Below are 23,408 nucleotides of genomic sequence, written 5' to 3'. Positions count from 1 at the left end.
TCTCATCTACCATAGAAAGAACCCTGCAGACCAAAGACTAACTCTCAAATCTATCGCCCTTCTTAGTATCTGATAATGGCTAAACAGGGAGAGCACAACATCTGGTTTTCCTGAGACAACTCTGGTCTCTGCACATGTTTGAATGACAAAAACTGAAAGCCACTGAGCAGGCTCTGAGAGCTATTGTAGAAGGGAATTTGTGGGTCCAGGAGTATTCTAGTTTTCCTCCCACTCTAAGATGCTGTAAGTCTGCCAGGTTTGTCCCCTTAACTCCAAGATTCTCTGCTTCTCTTCTGTGCTCAGGGATTCCTCTTCTCCCATTCTCTCTAACAGGTGGAACCCTTCCCCGGTGAATCTCTCCAGAGAAAATGGCCAAGAAGCGAATTGCTGTGATTGGAGCAGGTGTGAGTGGACTCAGCTCTATCAAATGTTGCCTGGAAGAAGGCCTCGAGCCAGTCTGCTTCGAAAGGACCGATGACATTGGAGGACTTTGGAGGTTTCAGGTAAGCTGCCCATTTCCTTTATCCTCAAAATGCTCTCTTTATCTGGGTGCTGTAGTACCTAGTATCCTACGGGTAATGCGGTGGTAGATGCTACTACTGCCGCATTGTATTTTTTTGTTGTCTATTTATTCATTTGTTGTCAAACTCTTTGTGACCCCATGGACCGTAGCATGTTTGGTCTTTTGGATAAAAGGACCCTTTTGTTCTCCACTATGGAATAAAACCTGCTATAGCTCCCTTAAAGAATCATCTGCCCAAAGAAAATTGCCTAATTTCCGATCATTTACTGAGATAGGTTGGCAGGGAAGATCTCTTGATAGAGATTCTTTGGAAATATTTCAACTCCCTTTGATAGATACAGGAACTCAACAGGACCAGTTTACCACAGCTAGATTGATATTCCCACCAAGGAGTCAAAAGCAGTGGTTATCTGTTCATGAAGTCATCCCATGACCCTAGGGCTTCTGCCTCAATTTTCCCAGGGGAAATTAAGTAAGAGGCCATTTGTAAAGCTTGAGATATCAGGCTGAAAGGTGGTTATTTTATATATATACGCATATATATAAAATGTAATTAAAAGATTATATTAAAAGCATGATAAAAACTGTGGCAAGCCCACTACCTCCACCCCAGGAGAAAAGAATGTCAATGGTGATTATTCATTCCTTCTGATAATCTATCAGAAGGGCAGACTATACATTTATTCATCTATATTGAATCCTCTGACTGAGGGCTCTGTTTTTCTTTTTCTACTCTACTTAGTATGACCTTCATGTTGTTCTCTTCCATTTTCTAATATTGACTTTACTTAACTCTGCTTCCTTTTGCTCTCATCTCTCTTTCAACTTCCTGCCCACATGTGGGTATTGTTTGTCATTTTTAATCTTAACAGTATGCCTAGGTATCAAATGTCATTATACCCCATGGCTAGGTATCAAATGTTGTTATGGTCCTGGCAGTTTGGTCACCAATTATTCTTAAGTAAAGTAAGATACTTAAGTAAAGTAAGGATTGCCAAATCTAATACCCATAACTCCTTTTCTGCACCAACCCTCTACCTCAATGGCATCTCTCCCCCCCAAATTCTTATGTAAAGTAATTGCTGGTAGCACAGCAATAAATACCGTTTAGGAGCTAACAAGACTCAATAGACCAAGGGTGATATTTTATTCTGATTTGCAAGAAAAAAGCTGTTTCAGCCATATTGGATCATGACCAGTTCTCTGGGACTGATAGTAGTCCAAAAGGAAATGTGGAAAGGCATGACTGATCTCCTGGACATGAACTTCCAATATTATAGATATAGGATGGCCTGAGTAATTTATTATAGACCAGTCTAATTCTATCGCCTGACTCATAGTCTAAAAGATTGTTTGGTGGCTATGCTTTAAATAATAAAAGCAATGATTTGGACCATGAGAATGGAGACTGTTGACTTTGTTGTTAATGTCTGACTCTATTCTTGCTTGGATTTGAATTGTTGTTCATTCTTCACCAATCCAGAGAAGCCTCTTTGAATAAAGCTCAGTTTCTGTATTGCTTTTGAGGATGATTCTTTAGTAGACTTCTTGAAATGGATTTTAGGGACACAGAATCCCTGTAAGGGGTTAAGTGGGAATAAAACTCCCCAATCTTAAGCCAAATAAAGAAATGGATCTTACACAATAAAATGAGATCAAATATATAAAATGAGTCTGTAGCCACAGGCTTAGGTATGTTTCTTTCCGAAGATGAAAACTATTACTCCAAAATCACAGAATTTGGGGAAGTATGACAATGGCCAACCATACAGGATAGGAATCTCCACTATAACATAATTGGTAAATTGTCATTCCGTCTCTGCTTATGGGATTTTAAACTTGGGGTCTATTAAGTTTTTTTTAATACTTTGAAAACTACTTTTCAGTAAATTGGCTTCCCTTACAATCCTACGTATTCTCTTATATACATTTAAAAACATGATTCTGAGAAGGGGTCTATAGGCTTCACTAGATGACAAAGGATCCAGAAAAATTAAGAACCCCTGCTCTACCTGAAGACCTCTAAGGAAAGGGAGCTCACTACCTCTCAAGGCAAACTTCCTTTTGAAGAGCTCTAACTGGTCACAAATCTTTCCTGACTTCCTTTTCTGAAGATCATGAAGTCCAAGAAAGCAACCAGATGAGAGATGTAATGCAGGGTTGCTACAAGAATCCCTTGCATTTGCAAAACTAACTGAAGCAGGACAGCTGGGTAGCTCAGTGGATTGAGAGCCAGGCCTAGAGACAGGAGGTCCCAGGTTCAAATCTGGCCTCAGACACTTTCCAGCTGTGTGACCCTGGGCAAGTCACTGACCCCCATTGCCCACCCTTACCACTCTTCCACCAAGGAGCCAATACACAGAAGTTAAGGGTTTAAAAAAAAATAACTGAAGCAACCCTGACAGTTGGAAAAATGGAGTCAGATCCCAATATCCAAACCCATTCACTTGCTTTAGACACAAAGTCTCAGAATGAAGTTAGAGAGCAATACCATTGGAATGTTGGCAGAGGCTTGACTTTAAAAGTGCTGAGTTAAAAAAAACTGCATTACAGGGTGCTGGCAGCTGCTCAGAAAATTCTACATCTACCTTTCTCAACCCCTTAGCTGAAGAATTCAAACCAGAAGCTTGGGGAAGGCAGAGGGGGCAGTTGTCATCTCCAGTGGCTAGTGTGCTTATGAACAACATCAGTGAAGTCTGTTCAGTAGTTGGAGACACAAATCAACTGACTTCAGCCACACAGACTGCAGGGCTAGATAGTGAACTCCAGTCAGCTTCTGAGTTGGGAGTCGTACCAGAGGTGTGGAAGGGAACACAAACTATCTATCAAATATTCCCTGACACAACCAATGAGAAAACTCCTGATTTGGGGCTTGGCAGTTCTCTAGACAACAGAGTGGATGGTGAATCAGATCAAACCTCCATTTCTGCAGCCCTTAATAAAAGCCAACATGAAGATTCTGTAAACTCTACACAGATAGTAACCACGGTTACAGATTCTCCAGCTCTCAGTGAGTCAGAGAGCTTGCTCTCTAAGCCTGAATTCTGTTCTGATCCTAAACTTGACTTGCCTGTTGGTGCTACAGGAAGTCCAGGTTTAGTTGACACTGACCAAGCAAGACTTGAAGAAGTGCTTGCAAAAGACCATACACATAACTGGATCGAAACCAAGTGCACAGATAAAACTGAGGATTCTTTGTTGCCCCTAGTACCAGTAAATTCCAATAGCAATGGGGAACCCCTTGTTACCTTGGAAATCAGGGGGATATGTTATGATGGACTCCTGGATACTGGTGCAACATGCTCCATTCTACGCGAGGCTCCCAAAGGATGCCAATATCAGGTTCCTTGAGAGTGAGAGATGCTTCTGGGATAGCTCAACAAGTCCCAAAACTAAAATTAAAAATGATAAAATTCGGCCCTCTAACTCTCCAGCACACCTTTTTATTAATTCCATCATGTCCTTTGAACCTCGTGGGGCGGGATCTCGTGTGTAAATTAGCTGCCACCATCCAATGCCAACCGGATGGGCAGATCTATCTCCGCCTACCCAAGAGATTCCACCTACCCAAGAGATCTCTGAAACACCACCCCGTTTTATTTTTAGACCCATGTAGTGAGGAACCAATTTACCAACAAAGTGACATCATCTATGAGGTTCCCAACAACATTCCTGATTATGTATGGGGTAAAAATTCTAATGAGGTGGGCAGAATATTGTCTGCAGAACCAGTAAGAATAGAGGTGAAAGAAGGTTTACCACCAAGAATTCCTCAGTTCAGATTAAGCCAAGAGGCGATCGAGGGAGTGAAACCAATCATAGAGAGTTTATTGCAGCAGGGTATATTAAGATATGGCTTCTCACAGTACAACACTCCAATCATGCCTGTGAAGAAAGCCAAACTATCTCCTGATGGGAAGACTCAATGGCATTTAGTACAAGATCTCAGAGCTATCAATGACCATGTGCAGAAGACCTATGCCGTTGGTACCAAGTCCCTCTCAAATCATAGCAGCCATACCACCCAAAGCTACTTGGTTTACCATTCTGGACCTGAGCTCTGCCTATTTCTCTGTTCCCCTACACAGTGATAGCCAGAAGCTGTTCGCCTTCATATGGGAGGGCAAATCCATCCAATGGACCCGTTTGCCCCAGGGTTTTTCAGATTCAGCTTCTGTCTTCTGCCAAATCTTGCAGAGAGACCTTGAGTAGATCACTTTACAAGACAGCAAGATGGTACATTATGTTGATGACATCCTGTTAATGTCACCATCTGCTGAAGTCTGCTATACAGACAGCATGCACTTGATTAAAGAGCTAGGCAAAAGGGGCCATAAAATCTCCAAATCCAAGCTTCAATTTGTGAGAACAAAAGTCGATTATTTAGGATTCATCTTGGAAAAAGGCTCCAGAAGGATTTCCCCAAAAGAGAACACAAGACATACGGAGGCTGAGCTTGCCTAAAACCAAGAGGCAACTCAGGACAATCATAGAAGTAACAAGTTACTATAGAAACTGGATTCCAGATTATGCTCTCATCGCTAAACCTCTGATAGAGCTAGCCAGGAAGGAAGTTCCAGAACCGTTAAAATTATCCAAAGACCATATTCATGCTATAGAGAAATTAAAATCACTCACTCTATCAGCACCAGCCCTAGGAATCCCTGACCATAACAAACCTTTCCTCCTTTATGTGCATGAGGATAAAGGGATAGCCTCTAATGTTCTCACACAGTCATTCGGAAATACCCTTAGACCAGTTGCCCATTACAGCTCAAAACTAGATTCAGTAATCTGTGGAATGCCAAGTTGTTTGAGAGCGATTGCTGCTGTAGCCATCATGATTAGAAAAGCATCTTCCTTGGTATTAGGGGGTGAGCTAAAAGTATTTTCCCCATCCCAGGTGGAATCTACTCTTAAGAAACACTATACTTCAAGCATTCATCTCCCAAAGACTATCACAATACCAAGCAATCCTGTTGGCTAATGAAAACATCACATTTCACCAGTACAGAAACTTAAATCCTGTGACTCTGATCCCAGATTTACCTCTGGAAGGACAAAGTCTACACATCTGTGAGGATGCACTTAACATCGTGCATAAGACAAGGGCAGATTTATCTGAAAAACCCATGGAAAACCCTGATTTGACGCTCTTCACAGATGGATCATCATATCTAGTAGACAATCAGAGATTTACCGGTGCAGCAGTGGTAACAGCCTCCGAAACCCTCTGGTACTCATCATTACCATTTACTATGAGTGCTCAAGGGGCAGAATTAGTCGGATTGATTCACGCTCTGAAGCTTGCTGAAAACCGGAAAGCTAACGTATTCACTGATTCCTGGTATGCATTCGGAGTGGTGCATCATTCTGGTGAACTCTGGAAGAACCAAGGCTTCATAACATCAAATGGAAAATAGATAGCATATGGATCCTTAATAAATCAGTTGTTAGACGTACTCCAATTACCAGCCCAAGAATCTATCATTCATTGCAAGGCCCACACCAAAACCCAAAGGCCAGTGGAATCAGGGAACAGACGTGAGACATTACAGCCAAATTCGGGGTGAGGTATGGACCACCTTCAATTCTAAACTTATCTTTGGTGGAGGAAGATGATCTCAAAAACGCATACTCCCCAAAGGAAGTGAAGGATTGTGAAGCCGTCCAGTAGCTTCACGAAGATTCCTAGTGGGTTGGACACTTAGAAAGGGGAACCAAGGACTGAGTGAAAATGGGTTATGGGTTAAAGATTAATGGAAAGAGAACATAAGGGGAGAATAAAGACACACAGACACAGAAAGTTTTGGTACAAGGTAGACAGACAGCGAGTAAGCTCTGATGGTCAAGAGCTCTCTTGCCAACTGATTTCTTGTCACTTTTATTGGAGTTACAACAGTATGGGGGGAAGGGGAGAGGCCAGTGGCCTGATACATTAACATTGTGAGGTAATCATCATAAGATGCAAACTGCCAAAACCTGAAACAATAGGTAGAGCTAAGATCCGGATCCAGAGCGGATATGGCCTAAGGCATCTACTGATGTTTGATACCTATGTTAATGATCATTGAAGAAAAAGTAAGGAGACTGAGATAACTGACCTCTCCTCTGGGGTGTAGCCTTAGGGAAGGGCTAGGGATTTGGCATGGTCTAGGTTCAATTTGACTCAAGATTACAGAGATCAATCATTAGCAGTATAAGAGTTAAGTTTTTTTTTTAGTACTTCTTAAAATAATATCACAATTAATGTATACCTGGATTGCTACAGATTGGAAGAAACACCATGGTGCATACTTAGCTAACAGAGTTTGGCTGGGGGCAAATGGAAAACCTATGTTGTCCAGATCCCTGTATTTCACCTTCTGCAATGCATTACACCAAAAAGGGCATTATGGAATTCTGGGCCTGGCAGATTTTATAATTAGGTATTGGAATGCAAGGGGCATATATGAAGTTGTAATGAATGTTTCTCAGAGGTGCAGAATTTGTATGCAATTCAGCCAGTCTGTTACCAAAGTCCACAGTCTGGGAGGCAAACCACTAGCCTATACACCGTTTGAATGCCTACAAATCGATTATATCATCATGCCAAGGTGTCAGGGCTACAGGTATGCATTAGTGATAGTGGATAGATTAACCAAATGGCCAGAAGCTTTCCCAGCCAGACACAATACTTCAGCCTTTGTTGTGAAAGTCTTACTGAGAGAATACCAAGATTCTCTATTCCACTATACATTGCTTCAGATTCTGGTTCCCACTTCATGAACAAGATTTTAGCTACAATTTATGAGACCCTAGGAGTCAAGCAGCATCTCCACTCTGTATACAGACTCCAGTTGAGTGGACAGATTGAGAGAGTGAATCGATCTTTGAAGACCCTAGTGGCTAAAATCTGTGCAGAATCACATATGAAATGGCCTGATGCATTACCATTGGCACTATTCCATTTTAGATGCCAGCCCAATAGCATAACTCACTTATCACCATTTGAAATGGTATATAGACACCCACCTTACCATGGCAAGTCACCTTATAGCATCCATAACCTATCACATCTGGGTATGGAATGCAAGTTCTATGAATATATTAAATTACTCAAACAGCGCTTAAACCAACTTCATAAACTGGCTTTGATACATTAGAGAGTTCCCTTTGATTTTAATCTGTACAACTTCCAACCTGGAGATTATGTTTACATCAGAAACTTTACCAGGAAGTCTGTGTTAGAACCTAAATGGCATGGTCCATCGCAAATAATCTTGATGACCCCTAGTGCAATCAAGGTTAAAGGGAGAGGGAGCAGCTGGGTAGCTCAGTGGATTGAGAGTCAGGCCTAGAGACAGGAGGTTCTAGGTTCAAATCTGACCTCAGACACTTCCCAGCTTTGTGACCCTGGGCAAGTCACTTGACCCCCATTGCCCACCCTTACCACTCTTCCACCTAGGAGCCAATACACAGAAGTTAAGAGTTTAAAAAAAAAGGTTAAAGGGAGGGATCCTTGGTTCCATGTCACTCATGTCAAGCCAGCAAAAGATATGTCCCAACAACAAGACCCAGTCATTATACAACACAGTAATCAATTAGCACCAACCAGCCAGCCAAGTAAGACCACAGCAAGTCCACGACCTATACATAAGACCACAGAATCAGAGCAACAATCAGAACAAGAATTAGAGCAAGAATCAGAACCAGAGTCAGAGCAAGAACCAGTAAGCAACCAAATTTTACACCAAAATGATTATCCCAAAACCAGTTACAACATAGAAGAATCATCCATAAACCATCATGACAGTAAAAAAGAATCAGTGGCAGAAGACACAACATTTGATTTTCAATCAATCCAAGACCTAGACAGTGACATCTATGAATAAATGAAAGCACAAAAGACATCATGATGAACTCCTGTTACCTGTAATCATCTTTATTAAACTGCAAGGAAAAAGAAAGAAAAGATTAATCACCTTTCATGGACATTCAGCTTTGTTCATGACACAAGTCAATACAACAGAACATCAGTTCCTGTGCAAGTTGACAAGCACATTTGGAAACATCATACAACACAACAGAAACATTGCTGACTTCTCAGATCATCGCAAGGACAGCAACCCTGAGGACTACAATGGACAACTGTGACCTGAACGTACAATCGGTATATGGGACAACTGTGCTATGAAGAGGATCATCTGATCAGCGTTGCATCCATGCACTTGGAGAACACAACTTACACCGAACAGAATTCTCACTGCACCCAACACTTTAGAATTCCATCCATGCAGTACATGCAATTGGCAGAAGAATTCCAGAAAAGTAAGTATGAAACACTTCATTACACAGGCAGGTCACACTGGACAACACATAAAACATTTTCTGACTTCACATCTACATGTGAAACACTAAATTTACACTTAAGAGAGAAGGGTTTGTCTGCCTTAGCATAGAGTTTTCCTCTTACTTTGGTTCAGACACATTTTACTCAAGTCACCTGACATTTCTTTAAAGAATATAAATATGTAAATGTTTGCTTACTAATCCTTAGCAATAAGTTTTACTAACACACAGGGACAGTTAGTTAGTCTGATAAGTTAGAATAGGGTCAGAATTGTCTCAACTTTTCTTTATAAATATTGTAAATAGCTTAAGTCTATGGTGCAACCAAAAGGACTTATAAATAGTTTTAGGCTTACTTATTCTTACTAATAATTCTAACATAGGCATAAGTGTACTAACATATTGATATACTAACTTGGGAAAAATGAATTAGAATTTAGAAACTTGCTAAAATTTTCTTAGTTGATACTTTGTTAGTTCATGAATTTAGAAAAGTACATAGCTAGAATTTATTACTTTGTTTTAGTTAGCAAATGTTTTGCTTTAAAACTGTTTGTTGATGTTTGCATTTAATCTGCTTTTCCTTTCTGTTCAAAATTTTTGCAAAACTTAAATCCCCATTTCTTTCCTATGCCTTTCCTAGAACTCATCTTAGCTTTAGCTTAGAATAGTCTTAGAATAGAAATAGGAGTTAAGAAACCCCTTTTCTTATTTTGCAAAACTTAGAGATAAGAGCATAGTTGTGGTTAGTTTAGTGTAAGAGTAGAATTCCTCAAGATCTTAGGGACCAGGAAATGTTGCAAGATGCAAATTTCCAAAAGACAAATAAGCAGATTATAATGCAGGGTTGCTACAAGAATCCCTTGCATTTGCAAAACTAACTGAAGCAACCCTGACAGTTGGAAAAATGGAATGTTGACCCAGCCTGCCAGGGGTCTCACGGGCAAAAACTGTTGGAGCCTGAGACTATAAATATTCCTGCAGAACCAACTGGAGGGGCTTTTGGCTTTGGGCTTTCGCTTCTGCTTTTTGGGCTTTGCCTGATTTCCCTTGACTTCTCCCTTGACATCTTGCTATTCCCTGAATCTCCCCATTGGGCCCTGGGAGGAGGGTATTTTTGGTGGGTGGAGATCGTAGGAATTAGCTTCTATAGGCAGGCAGGGACAACCTTAAACCAAGCCATCACCTCATCTAGTAATCTGCTAAACTTTATTACATCAGGACAGTGAATTCATCCCTGGCTGAGGAGCCAGTTCCCTCAGCCTGATTCCTCTCTTCTGTGACCTCAGCACCAACTTCTCCCTTAGCAGCAGTTACCAGACCTTACCCTCTTCCCTTAGCTTACCCTTGGCAATAATAAACCCCTTTGGCTTTTATTCAAAGAGCTTCTGGTGATTCATTATGCCAACAACTAGGGCAAAGGCTGAAGAGGGAAAGAATAACTTTCCTTTATTTCTTGAGGGCTAAACCAGGCATCCATCTTGGGTAGGAAGTGAACCAGCTTTCACTTCCTGTGCACTGGGAGTTGCTCTCCAGAAGGGAGAGGCTCTTTACTCTTCCCCTCAAGGGAGCTTAGAATAACAGCAGGGAGGCTGAATAAAACCTTTCAGCCAGACTCTCACAATCTCTGGCTGTCCCAAATTATCCTGTACTCCAAAGATAGCCTCCCTTGCCTGAAGACCCAACTGATACCACCCAGAGCCCTAAAGTACAAGCCTCCATTAGCAACATTCATTCATATTTCCCTTTTTCCATTACAGAGATGATAAAAGATCATTTACCAATGTTGTTCCAGATTTTCCTGGTACATATGGGATTCATCTGCTTGATAGAAGCAGTTTCAGCAGTTGGGTCTTCCAGTGTCACCTGAACTTAGCTCTCCTGTGCTGGAGGAGGAGGAGGAGGAGAAGGAGGAGGAGGAGGAAGAGGAAGAAATCTAGCATTTTATGATTTGCAAGCTACTTTACATACATTATCTCATTTGATCTTCACAGCAACCCTATGAGGTTGATGCCATTATCTCCTTTATAGTTAAGGTAACTGAGGCTGAGAAATGCCAAGTGACTTGTATGGTGTCACAACCCTAGTAGATGTCTGAAGCAGGATTTGAATGCTTGTCTTTCTGACTCTTAAGTCCTACATTCTATCCACTGTGCCATATAGCTTCCTCGGTACTATAACTTTTTCATTTGGAAAACAACTTCAGGTAAAAAGTTTTGCCCCAAAGGACATGAATACCCAGCTTCTTTCCCCTGGTCACTCACCCCTTGATCCCCCAGCACACATATATGTAAAAGTGTCATCTCTCAGTTTCCTTTTCTTCACTTGCAAAGATTCCTGGGAGAGGGACATGTAGAGCACATGACCAGCCAATGCCTCCCTCTCCTGGGCTAGCTACAACCTCCTTCCAATACCTCAGAATTTCCCAGAAGGAAAACAGAGTTCTTTCTATTAGTAATTAATAGAAACAAACAAATGAGGAAATAATAAGGGAGAGAATACTTCAAGAGTAGATATCATAGATAAAGAAAAAGAGAGAATGGGGGGAACAGGATGAGCAGACAACCCCAGCATCACAGTGCTATTATCTGGGACTGGGAAAAGAGTGAAGACAAAAGCTTTTAAAAACTTACCTTAATAATAGCAGTCATGTAGGAACTGTGCTTAGTGTTCTATGAGGGAGTGGGTGCTCATTTCTGTATAAGCTCAGAGCTCGAAATTGCAGGCTTTCAAGCTATCCTTAGGGGCACAATAGAAATGGACTAAATGATTGTCTAGTTGGGTAGATTGAGAACTCTGAATGACTACACCAAAAGCATAGTCATTATTGGAATGATCTCCTCTTGGAGTGAAGTTTCTAATGTAGAGTCCCAGGAAGCTGCCCTTGACCCTGTGCAGTTCAAAACTGTTATTAATGATTAGAGGCAGGAACAGCCTAGATGCCACACTTATCAAATTTCAGCCAGCTTAAAGCCAAACAGTAAAACTAACATTTGGGATGACAAAGTCGGGATACAGAAAGAAAGGCTAGATTGATGGAGTGAATCATATAAGATGATGTTTAGAAGGGATAAATGTACAATCCTGCTGTGGGGTTCAAAAAAAATGAGCTTCACAAGTAAAAGTAGGAAGCTGCAGCTAAGCAGAAGTTTGTGGAAAAAAGATTGGGAAGGAGTGGAGGTTTAATGGATTGTAAGGTCATTTGGAGTCACCAGTGTGACTTGGCAGCTAGAAGAACTCATTCATTTTTAGGCAGGCATTGAAAGGCATAGTAAAAGGGAAATGATAGGACTCTGACCTGGTTTCACCATATTGCATTCAATTCTACAGTGATTTGATTTGTGATTCCTCTTCTGTTAGTAGAAAATACAGAGTAAAATAAATGAATGAAGGAATAAGCAAATAAATCAGTAGATACTAGGATAAGATAAAAAATGAGATGCTTGTCAGCTCTGGGAGGAAGAGAGGGAAAAAGGGGAGGGAGAGAACCTAAATCATGTAACCATGGAAAATTCTTAAATTTAAAAAATTTAAGTTAAAAAAATTTTTAATGAGAAAGAGTGATAAACTTGAAGTCCAGGGGGCAGCTAGGTGGCTCAGTAGATTGAGAGTCAGACCCAGAGAAAGAGGCTCTGGGTTCAAATCTGGCTTTGGGCATTTCCTAGCTGGGTGACCCTGGGCAAGCCATTTAATAACCCCCATTGCCTAGCCCTTACCTTACCATGTCCAATACACAGTATTGATTCTAAATGATCGGGCAAGGGTTTAAAAAACAAAACAAAACAAAACAAAACCTGACATCCAGAAACTTGGTTTTGATTCCTTCCTTAGACACTTTCCACCTGTATGCCCTTGGATAAATCACAGCCTCTCAGAGGCTCTCAGTTTCCTCAGCTGTAAAAATACAACCTTAGGGACTTGCATTGTCTGTGGAATGTTTCTAAGTGATGTAGCTAGAAAGTTCTGAGGCCAGATTTAAACCTCAGACTTCGAGTCCTGGCTTTCAATCCATTGAGCCATCCAGCTGCCCCCTAAGTTCTCTCTAATTCTGAGATTCTTTTGAAGTTCTGTGACATAGACTTTAACTGATCTGTGTAAGTTCGTGTGACCAAACACCATCTTATAGGCAAATTGATCTTGAGTCTCTCTGAACCTCGCTAGTAATCTGGCCCTCTAACAACAGACAGACATTTTTAGAAAGTCTTTCTAGCTTGGTAAGACCCATCTGAACTCATGTTCTGCTGGCATAGACTCTAAGAACCCGGAGTTCCTTGCCTCCCATGCTGCCATAAAGCATCAGAAGATAGGCAACTAAAAAAAACCTTTTTTAAAATAAGATGGATAACTGTCACATACAATAGATAAGTGCCTTAGTGAATTGTATAACAAATTACTAGGGGAGGCTTTTGGATACTTTTACTCACAGGAGATCTTTGCTGTTAAGCTTCAAAGTCAAGATGATATTTATATTGGCCTTTAAAATTCAGCAGTTACAGAGAGCAAAGAAAGACCTTAGGAAGATAATACATAGGAAATAATAATTTAATAAATATTATATACTATTCTATATATAGCTATATAGAATAGTATATAATATAATACAATAGATAAATAAATAATAAAAATAAAAGGTAATATAAGGAAATACTTAGGAAACAGCATGATCAAAGGCACAGAGTCAGGAAAGCATAGAACATCTCCAGGATAAAATAGTCAAATTTAATTCAAGTATGGCATTCACAGAGGGGAATATATGCTGAGACTAGAAAGGTTGGGCTATTTCAGATTATGGAGAGCTGTTGAACTTCCTTCCCAAACTACTGTGTATATCATATATATGCCTGTAGAGGTATATGTTATCTCCCCTCATAGAATGAAAGCTCCTTGAAGGCAGAAGCAAATCCATTTTTGTCATTGTATCCCCAGGCCAAAGCAGAGGATGTGACAGATAGCAAGTGCTTAATAAATATTTGTTGATTAAAAGGATGCTGATGTAACATCTATTTCGCAAGAAATTCAATTTAGTTTGTAGGTTTCAGCTTATTAACCTTTATAAAACTCCTCATCTGAAGGAGAGAATCATTCCTTTCTTCTTCCTGTCCCTTCCTCCTCTTGGTCCACTTTTAAGTATAATATTTGGTGAGACTAAGGAACAAACAGGACACTTACCTATATTTATACAGCTGTGGATCCCAATGTTTGATCTATCTGACCATTATTTGTCCCCCCCAGTGTCTTTGATCATCCAGGAAAGATGACATCTCCACTAACTGTAGAGAACTCCAATAATCAATTTTAAGGATTTTGTATGTGTTTCATTTTTCCTGCAGGAGAATCCTGAAGAAGGAAGGGCCAGCATTTATAAATCTGTAATCATCAATACCTCCAAGGAAATGATGTGTTTCAGTGACTATCCCATCCCTGATGATTTTCCCAACTTTATGCACAATTCTCAAATCATGGAGTACTTCAGGATGTATGCCAAGGAATTTGACCTCATAAAGTACATCCGTTTCAAGGTAGAAGATGTTGCGTCTGTCTGCTTGTGATTACATAACATTTGCAGGTGTTTTTATAGGATAAATATGACTTCCAAGGATATATCAATCAGTATTTTAAAGCACATTTACTTCTTTTTTATCTCATTTGATCTTCACAATAATGCTGTGAAGTACATAGATTAGGAATGAATTTCTTCACCTGTGAAATATATTCTGAGTCATGGGGAGGTTAAGTAACTTGCCCAAGATCATACAATAAGTCTGGCATAATTGTGAATAAAGCTCTATTCTTTTGACCCCTGGCCTAGTATGCTTTCCTCTTTTTCATGCTGCTTCTTATTGTTGAACAGTAATAAAATAGAACATAATTTTTATAGTTTCCAGTAAGTTTCCAGATTAAGTCAATTACCTTCCCGCTGATTCTTCCCTCTCATCTTCTACCATTCCATTTTGACCTAAAGTACCATACCAGAATACTAAATGCCCATCTGGCTAGACACTTAGATGTTTCCTGGGGTTAGATGTCATAACTCTTTTTCTTAATGAAATGTCAACTCGACCTGAAGAGTTGGAGATATATAATAGCAATCTTAAATGAGATGGAATGATCTCTTTCTTAAAATGTAGATAAGATGGGTGGTCTCTTTCTTAAAATATATATGGAATGGGGTGATCTCACAGATGGCCATGAATCTGAGCATTTCTAAGAGATAAGGAAGGACTTGACCAAATAAAATATTATTCCCTGAATTTCCTTCCACATTTTAGAAGAAAATGCCTTTATACTAGTGATATATGCCAGGATCTATGAATTTATGTTGTTAGAGAGGATATCAGGGGAACTTCTGAGTATGTTAAACTGATATGACAAGTAGAGTATCATAAAAATAAAAGGATATGAACTTATTTTCATTAACCAATAAACCCTCAGATAAAGGATCACAAAGAGGACTAACTGCTGTCCCAACCCAAGACATTCAAGAATGTTTTCAATGACCCATAGAGGAAGTGAGGGAGATCAAAAAATTAGTTATTATGTTCAAGTTGGATTTCTACCAGTATCTAAAGATGACTCAATATTAGGAAAACTATTAGCATGTTAAAAATTATAACATAATTATATCCACAGGTGACTAAAAATAATTGTTGAGAAGTATAGTATTCGCTTATGCAAAAACCCCTAAGAAGAAGTATATCTGAAGCATGAGCTAGCATTATTTTTATGGATAAATACTTGAAGTGTTCCTAATGAGTATCAGGATAAAGCAAGCGTGCTCTTCTTTTGTCATTACTATTTAATATAGCTCTAGGAATGCTAGCAATAATAAGATAAAAGAAATTTAAAACATTAACATCAGGAAAAGGAAAATAAAATTATTCTAATTGACAGATGATACAACAGAAATGCCACACAATCAGCAAATAAACTAATTTAAACAATAAATAGCTTCCATGAAGTAGCTGAATACAAAATAAATTCACAAATGTCATCAGTATTTCTACATTATAATAACAAAATCCAGGAAGAAATTATAAAAATAGAAATCTAATTTGAAATAACTATAAAAAGCATAAACATTAATTGAGAGTCCACATATGAGGGCATGCTTAACTTTTATTTAAGTCAATTACATAACATTCTTTACAGAAATAAAGGCAAATAATTAGAGGAATCTCCTTTGTTTGTGGTAGGAACCACGCCAACATAATAAAAATGCTGAAACTAAATTAATTTGTATATTTAATGCTATGGCAATGATTTAGAAAAGCAAAAGGCTTAAAATCTCAATGGAAAAATGAAAAAAAAATAGGAATTAGTGTGGACTTTTAGACCTCAAACAATATTATAGAGCATTAATCATTAACATTACTTAGTTCAAGTTTAAAAATAGAAAAGTAAATCAGTAGAATAGAGTAGGTAGAAATAATTCAAAACTAATTCAGTAGCTCAGTGTTCAGTAAAGTCAAGAATAAAAATTATTTAGAGAGATAGACCTATTTTTTAATAAGACCCATTTTTTAACCAGGAAAACTGGAAAGCATTTTGCTAGAAAATAAGTTCAGATCAGCATTCTGCACCATACACTACAATAAATTCCAAATGGGTTTAAGTCCTAAAAAGAAAAGAATATATCTTTTAAAATATCAAAAAACTTTTTTTCCCAGCTAGGTGAGAGAGAATTCTTAAGCAAATAAAAAAGAGAGGTGATCCTAAAAGAGAAAATAGATGATTTCTACTATATAAAAATGTTAAAACTTGTACACAAATAAAAATAATCTAGCTGAGACAGAAAAGGAAGCTATAATTTGAAGAAGAATCTTTAGATCAGTTGTCTCTGATAAAGTTCTAATATTAAAATATATAGGGAATTAATATAAATATATTAAAAACTAGAGCCATTCCCCAATAGATAAATGGTCAAACAACATGAATGGTTTTTATGTTCTGATTGATATTTTTTCCAATTACATGTAAAAACAATTTTACCTTTTTAAATCTTTGCATTCCAAATTCTCTCATTCCCTCCTCTATTGAAAGCAATCAATTTATTATATGTGAACAGTTTTCAAAAGAATTGCTAACTTTCAACAACTTTATGAAAATATGCTCCAAAGTCCTAAAAATAAGTGCAACTGAAAACATCTCTTAAATTTTACTCCACAACTAGCAATTTGGCAAAAAAAAAAAAATTTACTAGGAATAGTTTAGAAGAATTGAAGTAGAACAGGCACACTGATAAATTATTTTTGAAGCTGTGAACTTGCCCCACCATATTGGAAAACAACTTGGAATTGTTCATATCCTTTCATCTAGAGATTCCACTGCTAAATATATTCTAAAAGGAGTCAAAGTAAGAAAAGTCCTATATGTGCCAAAATCTTCATAGTAGCAGTTTTATAATAACATGGCTAAACAAATCATGGTAGACAGATACAATGATTTGAAATCATGAATGCCATCATACATGATCCCTGTAACTCAGTCAGTAGATTAGCACTATTAGAATTTATCCAACTTCCCTTGTAAAAATTATCTCACTTTGACCTTAGAGAAAAAAAAACATTCATCAGAGTGAGGAATGTGGTTCTAGCACTTGGCCTATGATATAGTCCTCTCTGTGAGATAGTTCTTATTGGAAGAATCCTTCAAAAAACAAGCTGTCCCTTCAAGGTTTCCCATTGCACTGAGGATACCTTTGGGCTCAAGAATAAGGAATCTAACATTGGGATTGGATATTCATCCTTTCTTAGATTAGAAATCTAACCACTAGTCTATAGCATCTATCCCATTTCTTTCCAGACTATGGTTTGCAGTGTGAAGAAGCGACCTGATTTTGCCACTTCAGGCCAATGGGATATAGTCACTGAATCTAACGGTAAACAGGAAGCAAATGTCTTTGATGGAGTCATGGTATGCACTGGTCATCATACCAATGCCCACATGCCTCTTGAGTGCTTCCCAGGTAAGTTATCCAAGAAGAAAGAACCTTGAGCTTTCCATATATATTACTATATTTGGATCTGGGAGAATTGTGGTCAGAAAGGAAGCTGCAGTTTGCCCTGACTTTCTGTATTTTTATCTTGAAGAAGGGACCATACTCTAACCTTTGTCAAAGATTTAGTTATCAAATTAACAACAAGGAAGGTAAGCAGCCAACTTTTATTATCTCACTCTTACCTTAACATTTTTGGGAGCCAAAAGTAATGAGAAGATGCTAAAAAGAGTTGCCTTTGTGGTTGCTGAGATATTGGGGCTTTGAGGTATCATAAGATCATAGATTTAGAATGAGAAAGAATCATAGAGATAACTGAATCCCATAAAATGCCAAAGGTCACATAATAGTCAGTAAAAGAGGAATGTGTTTGAACCCAAGTCTTCTGACTTGAATTCCAGCTCTGTTTCTGCTGTACCAAATTTTTATGAACATGTAATGGTCATGAATATATCTTTGTGGGAATGTAGAAGAAATTTGGAGTTTTTCAGCTATGAAGGAAAAAAATGTTCCTCAGTCAAAAGGAAATATTGATTGATCCCTCTCTGGCCTCAGGGAGGATGTTTCAGAAGATCCAGGGGAAACAGAATTCAAAAAGGCAAAAGGGACTTAAAGGATAAAGTAAAAGAGTTGGGGTAAACAGATTCCCATGGAAGACAAATCAAAGTTTAAATAACTTATTTATGACATGAAAGCTACAAAGCTCTGGGCTGAAGCTAATGGAAGGCAGAACTAGAAGGAATGTGCAAATGGTTCCACGTAAGGGAGTTGATATCAAACAAACTTAAGCTAGTCTCTACCCTCCTCCATGGAATCACTCTGCCTTTGGTCCTCAGGGATAGAGAAGTTCAGAGGTCAATACTTTCACAGCCGAGACTATAAGGACCCACAGGGATTTGCTGGAAAACGTGTCATTGTGATTGGCATTGGGAATTCTGGAGGAGATCTTGCCGTGGAGATCAGCCACACAGCCAAACAGGTTTGAGTCAGTGAATTATTTGCTTTGTTTAACCCCAACCCAGCATCACACAGAAAAGGGGAAAACCTGTGCCATCAAGCAGCCAAAATCAGCTTAGTCACCTATGAATGGAGACAATATTTGGGATCCAGGTAACATCAAGTCAATGATAATGCCTTACATTCTAGTTGAAGGCAGAGGTGGTGGGGCACAGAGATCTGAATCACAAATGTCAGAAAACAATTGTCAAAAATTGTTTCTCCAAGTAATTGAAAATAAAATTTCATTTAAAAGAGGACCAGGAATGGGTTCCTGTAGAAGTGGAATTTTATGGATCTGTAAGGAGGGAAAATATTCCAACCACTGCCTCTTCAGGCATCAGAATGTGGAAATGTAATGGTGTGAAAATATGTTGTGTCAAGAGATGGAGTGTTTTCTATGAAGGACAACAATGAGGCCAGTCATTGGATCACAGAGAGTATCAAGGAGAAACAGAAGACTGACTGTCAAAGGCTACAGAGGGGCCAAAAAGGATGAGGATTAAGAGAAGACCATGAGATCTGATCATGGAGAGATCTTGAGTTACTTTGGAAAGAGTGATTACAGTTGAAAGATGATGTCTGAAGATAGACTTAACTGAAGAGAGTTAAGAAGATAGTGTGAAGCAACTGTGAGACCTCTAAGGAGTTTAGTCACCAAAAGGGGAAAGAGGTGTAGAATAATGGTTAGAGTGGATAGATGAATCAAATGGAGGGTTTTTGAGAGTGGGAAAACCATACATATGTTTGTAAGCAGTAGGGAAGTAGCCAGTAGCCAAAGGAACTTTGAAGATGAGTGGGAGTTGAAATGGAGATGGAGAACATGGGATCACTTGGGCACATGGAAAGGTTTTTCTTAACAAGAAGAAAGATCATGTCTTCATGTAAGACAGGAGTGAGAGAGGACATAGTGGTGGCAAGTATCTGAGTGATATGAGATGAAGAGGGAGCTCTTGTCAAATGGCGTCAAATTTTTCAGCAAAATACAAAACAAAATTCTCAGTTAAGATCTTGGGTGAAGGAAGGAGAAGCATGAGGAGGGCTCTAAAAGTTTGGAAGAGCCACTGTGGTGAGTGGGATAATGAGTCTATTAAATAATTTTTAAAAGTATCTCCATGCCACAAGTACCCCATTGAAATGATATCGAAGATTCATAATCTAAGACATAATCTCTGCTTTCCAAGACCTTCAGTCTAGTTGGGAAAATAAAATATGAATACGTTTGTACAAAAGATAATCATTCAAAACAACAATATAAGAGATTTGACAATGAAATCCATGTTCAATACCCAGATGAGTGATAAAGAAAATAAATGCTTTGGGACTTATTCAGAAAGAGAAGTTACTGTTGGCTATAGTGAATGGTCTGGGAAGACTTCATGCAGGAAAGAGTTGAATTGTATTTTAATAGGGTTTGCATAGGCAGAGAGAAGTGAAGAGAAGATTCTGAGCAGGGGAGAGGGGATGAATTAAATCAAAGAGGTAGCACTTGTGATATGAGAACAATGAGTTAAACACGATGGCTGAAATGGAAAGTTTGGAAATATGAGTAGCTAAAAATGAGAATGGATGGATGGATGGATGGATGGATGGATGGATGGATGGATGGATGGATTGGAGGTAGACTGTTGGGTCCTGAATATCAAACAAAGAGATTTGGACTTTTATCCAGTAGACAGTTGGGAGTCATTGAATACCTCTGAGCAGGGACTTGATAAAACTGTTTTTCTCTTCTTCCAGGTCTTCCTCAGCACTAGGAGAGGAGCATGGGTACTGAATCGTGTTGGGAATAATGGATATCCTTTTGATGTTGTCTTCTATTCTCGACTTAAAAACCTTATCTCAAAGTTCTTAAGCCTATCTCTTCTGAATTCATTTCTGGAAAAGCAGATGAATGCAAGGTTTGACCACGAAATGTATGGCCTAAAGCCCAAGCACAGGTATGTTCCTAGTGTTTAAAGCAGGAGAATAGGAGTTGAGTGGATAGAATAAAAAAAAGGTGTTTCCAGTTGTCTATAAGTAGAATAATCAGACTATCCGTGCTACCCAAGTAAAAGTAAACAGTAGAAGGTAATAAGTAACCCATCTTGCCAATGCCCTCTCCCACTGAAGTACACAGAACTGAACAGAGCACCCTGGATGTGATTGTGCAGAGTACAATGGACCTATCGCTTCCTTGTTTCTGAACATTCTGTTTCAGTTCATGCAATCCCAAATCACATTAGCTGTGTGTGTGTGTGTGTCTGTGTGTGATGTATGTGGTGTGTATTTTGGTAGCTCAGTTGACTCACAATACTGTAGTCTATGAAAATCCCTAAGCTTTTCCCACAGTACACACTTTTGGTATATTGTACAGTTGATCTTTTGGAGCCTGACTCAAATCATATCAGCCTACCTTCCATGTAGATCCTGTAAACATGTTCCCAAAATACTTAGCCTTATATAATGTTTTCAAAGTTTCCAAATCACTTTCCTCATATTGACCTTGATAGAAAGGTAATGCAAGTATTATTATCCCCATTTATAGATAAGAAAATTAAGAGATTAAGTGATTTGCCTATATCACACAGGTGATAAGTGTCAGAGGTGATATTAAAACCCAGGTTAGTCCTACATTCTAGCTAACACTGCCTACAAGACTTTTCTTTTCCAGTCTTCCTCTTACTCCTCTTATCTTCAGTTTTCTGGGCTATTCAGGGGTTCCATCTTTTCCACCATGAAGTTCTCATTTATGTCACACTTACTGAACAGACAAACATATGCCAGATTAGCACACATTGCCCCTATGTCCCCGGGAAAGAACTGGAATGTTATTGAAAACCCTTCAACTCAAACAAAATCTCATCTCCCTGGTACTAAATAATCTTTCTTTCTCATGGTCTCTCCCCCTTTTCCTTTCTTTCTTCTTCCTTCTTCTTGTACCTCCACACAGAGCTCTAAGCCAGCACCCAACAGTCAATGATGACCTGCCCAACAGAATTATTTCTGGCCGAGTGCGAGTCAAGGGAAATGTAAAGGAATTCACAGAGACAGCCGCCATCTTTGAAGATGGATCAAGAGAAGATAACATTGATGTTGTTGTCTTTGCTACCGGCTATAGCTTTGACTTTCCCTTCCTTGAAGATTCCGTCAGAGTGGTAAAGAACAAGGTTTCCCTGTATAGGAAGGTATTTCCTCCTAACTTGGAGAAACCAACACTCGCTATTATTGGCTTAATCCAGCCACTTGGAGCCATCATGCCTATTTCAGAACTCCAGGGCCGCTGGGCCACACAAGTTTTTAAGGGTAAGTGATAGGTTTGTGGGAAGGAATTTTATTATACCAATTTGATGCAATAATTTGGGGAAACATCAAAAAATTATTTGAATTTAATTATATTTCAGACTCTTCCTTTAAGCAGCTAAAAGCTATATGATTATTGATTGCTTAGACCAGGAGTCCTTAACTAGTTTTTGTGTGTGTCAGAGGCCCTTTTGACAATCTGGCAAAGCCTTCTCAAGATAAATGTTTTTAAAATACATATAATGAAACACATAGGATACACAAAGGAAAACAATTATAATGAAATACTATTATCAAGACTTTTTTTTAAACTTCATCAACCCCAAGATAATAATGACCTGGCTTAGGTGGTTGTATCTCATGACATTCTTGAAAAGCAAATCCATATTATTAAACCAGTGTTACATCTATATAAAGGCAAAGTAGAGGCTTTCTTCAAATACAGAGTGAAACCTGGTTAAGCCAAGAACAAAACTCCAATAAATTTGGCTCTCTGGGCTTTATTTTTCCTCTTCATATCACTTCTCTTAAGTTATGATTACTATCATCACAACGATCATTATCATTGTATGAGCCATGCTTCCTTAAGCCATTTATGGAGATAATGCTTTTGTGGGTTTCATTAAAAATGGGTGATCACAAAGTGTTATTAGCATGAAGACCATGTCTCATCATGGCATGAAGGTGGACCCGGGTTCTCAAAGGCTTTGCCAGGGAGAGCCCAAGCTGGGATAGGTATTATAATGCTAGAAAACCTTTTTGTATGGACCTGGAGACAGACTGTCTGGTTTCTGGGGGCCAACCTAGCTAAATTCATAAAGGCTCATCACCGACAGATTCCCTACTAGGTGCTGAGTTCTTCCACCATAATGACCCCTAACTGGGGTTGGAACAGGTCTTGGCAGGAATATTTAGGAAAAGTCTCCTCCTCCTCCTCCCATCCTCTCATGAAATTGTTCATGAAGGAACACAAAAAAGTAGTAGACAGTAGGGAAGGAATCGGGACACTTCCAAGACTCCTATTATTCTCCTAAATTTGCCAGCACCAGAATCATGATGGATCATTTCCCCATTAATGGCATAGATCTGGAAGCCAATTTCTTGTGAACAGTTTACTTTTTCTAGGTGGGTTGATATAAGAGGAGAATCTTCTGTTAAAATAAGGGCTTTAACCTGGGCTTCATGGACTGCACTTAGATTTCAGGGGGTCTATGACCTTGAAAATGTATTATATGTATTATATGTTATTTTCACTAACATCTAACAGAAATTTAGCATTTC

At 38.8% G+C, this 23,408-nt stretch overlaps 1 protein-coding gene across 1 annotated transcript in view; it reads left to right on the top strand.

Moving 5' to 3' along the window:
- Positions 1-368: 368 nt before the first annotated feature.
- Positions 369-23,408, top strand: part of FMO5 (flavin containing dimethylaniline monoxygenase 5) — a 30,677-nt gene continuing 7,637 nt past the window's right edge. Inside the window, exons 1-6 of the mRNA XM_044672541.1 lie at positions 369-503; positions 14,185-14,373; positions 17,657-17,819; positions 18,686-18,828; positions 20,586-20,785; positions 21,778-22,130. Coding sequence (XP_044528476.1) covers positions 369-503; positions 14,185-14,373; positions 17,657-17,819; positions 18,686-18,828; positions 20,586-20,785; positions 21,778-22,130 — 1,183 coding nt within the window. The remainder of the gene's footprint in view (positions 504-14,184; positions 14,374-17,656; positions 17,820-18,685; positions 18,829-20,585; positions 20,786-21,777; positions 22,131-23,408) is intronic.

The sequence above is a fragment of the Gracilinanus agilis genome, chromosome 4 (genome assembly GCF_016433145.1).
Source record: "Gracilinanus agilis isolate LMUSP501 chromosome 4, AgileGrace, whole genome shotgun sequence".
Classification (NCBI taxonomy): Eukaryota; Metazoa; Chordata; class Mammalia; order Didelphimorphia; family Didelphidae; genus Gracilinanus; species Gracilinanus agilis.
Note: the sequence above shows the minus strand (reverse complement) of the source record. Positions and strands in the feature narration are given on the sequence as shown.